This window comes from Alnus glutinosa, chromosome 11, assembly GCF_958979055.1.
Source record: "Alnus glutinosa chromosome 11, dhAlnGlut1.1, whole genome shotgun sequence".
Classification (NCBI taxonomy): Eukaryota; Viridiplantae; Streptophyta; class Magnoliopsida; order Fagales; family Betulaceae; genus Alnus; species Alnus glutinosa.
This window is the reverse complement of record NC_084896.1, coordinates 9038650-9042054: the sequence shown is the minus strand read 5'-3', so window position 1 is coordinate 9042054 and position 3405 is coordinate 9038650. Positions and strand designations below refer to the sequence as shown.

The following is a 3405-nucleotide window of genomic DNA, read 5'->3' as shown; positions in this document are numbered from 1 at the left end:
TCATCCGCGGTAAACATTACTCACTAATCAATTTTCTTTGTCAGCAGTTTGCACTGACAAAGTCCCTAATTCTATTGTAGAAGTTAAAGTAGTAGGGAAATTTCTTTAAAAGTGAAATATCTATGGCATGTGATCCTCCGCAAAACAACGCAAGACACACGGCACATGACGTGTTTGATGAAGAATTGTGTCACCGACGACTCACAATTAAATATGGTCCCTAGTCCTTGATAAGGAAAATTACCCTCTTACGTCCGTAGACTCCACTATATATACTTACCCACCAATCTCTTAATTCCACGAACCATATCGCCACATATACATATCCTCAAACACAGAAATGAAGGTCTATACTTTGGTTCTCTTCTTTGCTTTCTTGCTTGGAGCCTCAGCAGAACAATGTGGAAGTCAGGCCGGCGGAGCTTTATGTGCGAATGGGCTATGTTGTAGCAAATTTGGGTGGTGTGGCAGCACAGCTGACTACTGTGGGACTGATTGCCAGAGCCAATGTAACTCTGGCGGAAGTCCTGCACCCCCCAACCCGACCCCATCCCCCACTCCGAGTGGGGGCGATGTCGGCAGCGTCATCAGCGCTGCTCTATTCGACCAACTTCTTAAATATCGGAACGATGGGCGGTGTAAAAGTAACGGATTCTACACATACAATGCTTTCATCGCTGCTGCACAATCTTTCGGTGGCTTTGGCACAAGCGGTGACGATAATACACGTAAAAGGGAGATTGCTGCTTTCTTGGCTCAAACCTCTCACGAGACCACAGGTGAGAAAGTTTTGTTTTTGTTGGATTTGTTGGATTTAAATGCAAAAGATGATTAATTGTATATATTTTGTGTAGGAGGATGGGCAAGTGCACAAGATGGCCCATATGCATGGGGCTATTGCTTTATTACGGAAAACGAAAAGGCAGACAAATGTAAGCCTTCCAACGAATGGCCGTGCGCTGCCGGCAAACAATATTATGGCCGGGGACCCCTTCAACTAACTTGGTAAGTCTCATTATTTTCAACATTAGTTCAACGTTTCTATGTTGGGAAGTTTTGACACGATTCACAAACTCAACATATAATTAATTAGCAACTTAGGGTTGAGGGATATGACTTGTTTAAATGGATCGGATGAAAGTTGACATATATATATATATAGTTTTATACTCATATCTTAACACAAATTAATTAAACCTGACACGCGACATTAAGGACTGTCAATTTTTTACACGACTTGTGAACCTAACACAAATTTAACACGAAATTAGCGAATTAAGATTTATGAGTAAAAATGATTTAATTAAATAGGTCAGATTATGATTTATTTATATTGTTTATATCACATGAACTTTATTTGCAACCAACACACCCACACAATTAAACATATAAAAATTTGTTGATGTGATATAAAGTTTGGTAATGGCTTTTTAGGGGTTTTTTTATTTTTAATAGTAATAAGAAATTATTGATGTAAATAAAGTAGAAAGAAATTTTGAATTTTTTGTATGGAAAAATAAAAAATTTTGTTTCGTAGTGAGTTTTTTGAAAAAACTTCACTTATAATCTTTGATATTTCATCACTTTTGCAATTAATACTCAAACTTTAAAAAGTGTCAACTTAAGGTATTAATTTTTCGTTTTTTTTCAATATCAACCCTCCGTTAGAATTTTTCGTTAAATGTTATAAAAATTACAAAAATACCCTTCTTTTATTTTGGGAAAAAAAAAAATCAAGGATTTAGGTATTGGTCAGAATTTGTAAGAATACGTACCCATGCCTAAATCTTTGAAAGTTTTCATAATTTTTTTTTTTTACCACAGAGGTATTTTGAGAATTTTGATAGGATTTAACGAAAAATTCTAACGAATGGTTGAAATTGAAAAAAATCGAAAGATGGATACCATAAATTAACAATTTTTAAAGTTTGAATTATAAGTGAAGTTTTCAAAATTTTTTTGTTTGAATATAATAATAAAAAGTGATCGATATAATATAAAAGGTAAAAGAAAGTTTGAATGTTTTTTTTTTTTTTTTTTGACTTTTTAAGAGAAAATCGGAGTGAGAAAAGTAGTTTGTCAAGCATGCCCATAATACCAGAGACTTTGACCCTAACATATGACGACTTTGATTGTTTAATTGACCTGAACAGGAACTACAACTACGGGCAAGCGGGGAAAGCCATTGAAGCTGATCTGCTAAACAATCCGGATCTGGTAGCCACAGACGCAACCATATCATTCAAGACAGCCATATGGTTTTGGATGACCCCGCAGGCAAACAAGCCGTCGAGCCACGATGTCATCATCGGAAAATGGACACCGTCTGCTGCCGACACGTCAGCTGGTCGGGTTCCAGGCTATGGTGTCATTACCAACATAATCAACGGTGGGGAGGAATGTGGGAAGGGTCCTGTTGATAAAGCAGCCGATAGGATCGGGTTCTACAAAAGGTACTGTGACATCTTGGGAGTGAGCTACGGGGACAACTTGGACTGCAACAATCAGAAGCCTTTTGCCTAAGCTGCACTGCTATGTCCCAAGGCAAATAAAGGTTCAAACTAGTATAATAAGGAGACAATAATATAACCCTATGTAATTGGAGATTTTCTGGTCGAGTTAGAAACTTTCTAGATTACAGCTGAATAAAGAAGTAAAGATCTAGTTAATACATTTGAATATGGGTGGTGCAGCCCCCAGATCACTGGTATTGATGTGATGTCCAGCATTCAAACAGATTAGTTCATGTAAACATATATATATATATATAACTATTCTATGGAGTGAGACCTGAAAAGTGAGGCATATCACTTTAAGAAGGACTGATTTAACGTGTTTTAAGTTGTTAATACTTTATTTTGTGAGTGACTAAATAAGAAGCCATACAAGGCAATTCGGACACTTTCTTTGGTTCTAAGAGGGAGCCACACACTTTCCGCATGTAAAGAGAGTTATCGTTTATCTTCTAAGTGTTCCATATACTTTAAGTTCTCGGTCAAAAGGCACTTGAATAATGAATGCATGCCCCCTTCCCTCCGTTACAAACCCATTGCTGGTCGGGCTTGTTTGGAATTGGAAGGCCTTCAAATCTAATCCAATTCAATTTAGCCGGATCTCAACCCAACCAAATTCAGTTAAGTCGAACCTGTTTTCAAATACGAATTATCACGCGGAAACCGAAGAGAATGAATATGGCAGACAATGCTAATCTCATCCGATCACCTCCAATGAAGACTTCGCTGATCTCAGAAAGGAGTACGAGCAAGCAGCATGACCGTTGTCATTTATAAAGATCATTCCTTCTCCTCCTGTCATCTTCATCCAAATCGTTGTCATCGTCGCCTTCGATGTCTCACAGTCCGTCCATTTCCACACCAAGGTTTTCAGTGCTGATGGTCGACATGT

General features: G+C 37.7%; 1 protein-coding gene across 1 annotated transcript; it reads left to right on the top strand.

Moving 5' to 3' along the window:
* Positions 1-280: 280 nt before the first annotated feature.
* Positions 281-2819, top strand: LOC133881876 (endochitinase-like). Its single transcript, XM_062320934.1, has 3 exons — positions 281-779; positions 855-1005; positions 2154-2819. The coding sequence occupies exons 1-3, from the start codon at positions 341-343 to the stop codon at positions 2521-2523; spliced, it is 960 nt and encodes a 319-aa protein (XP_062176918.1). The 5' UTR covers positions 281-340; the 3' UTR covers positions 2524-2819.
* The last annotated feature ends 586 nt before the right edge of the window (positions 2820-3405 follow it).

What these genes read in the sequence shown, in the direction of transcription:
- LOC133881876 (XM_062320934.1), top strand. Translation starts at nt 341, where the DNA reads ATGAAGGTCTATACTTTGGTTCTCTTCTTTGCTTTCTTGCTTGGAGCC. An exon ending in AACCTCTCACGAGACCACAG is followed by an intron (nt 780 to 854) that starts GTGAGAAAGTTT and finishes TATTTTGTGTAG; the next exon opens with GAGGATGGGCAAGTGCACAA. An exon ending in GGACCCCTTCAACTAACTTG is followed by an intron (nt 1,006 to 2,153) that starts GTAAGTCTCATT and finishes TGACCTGAACAG; the next exon opens with GAACTACAACTACGGGCAAG.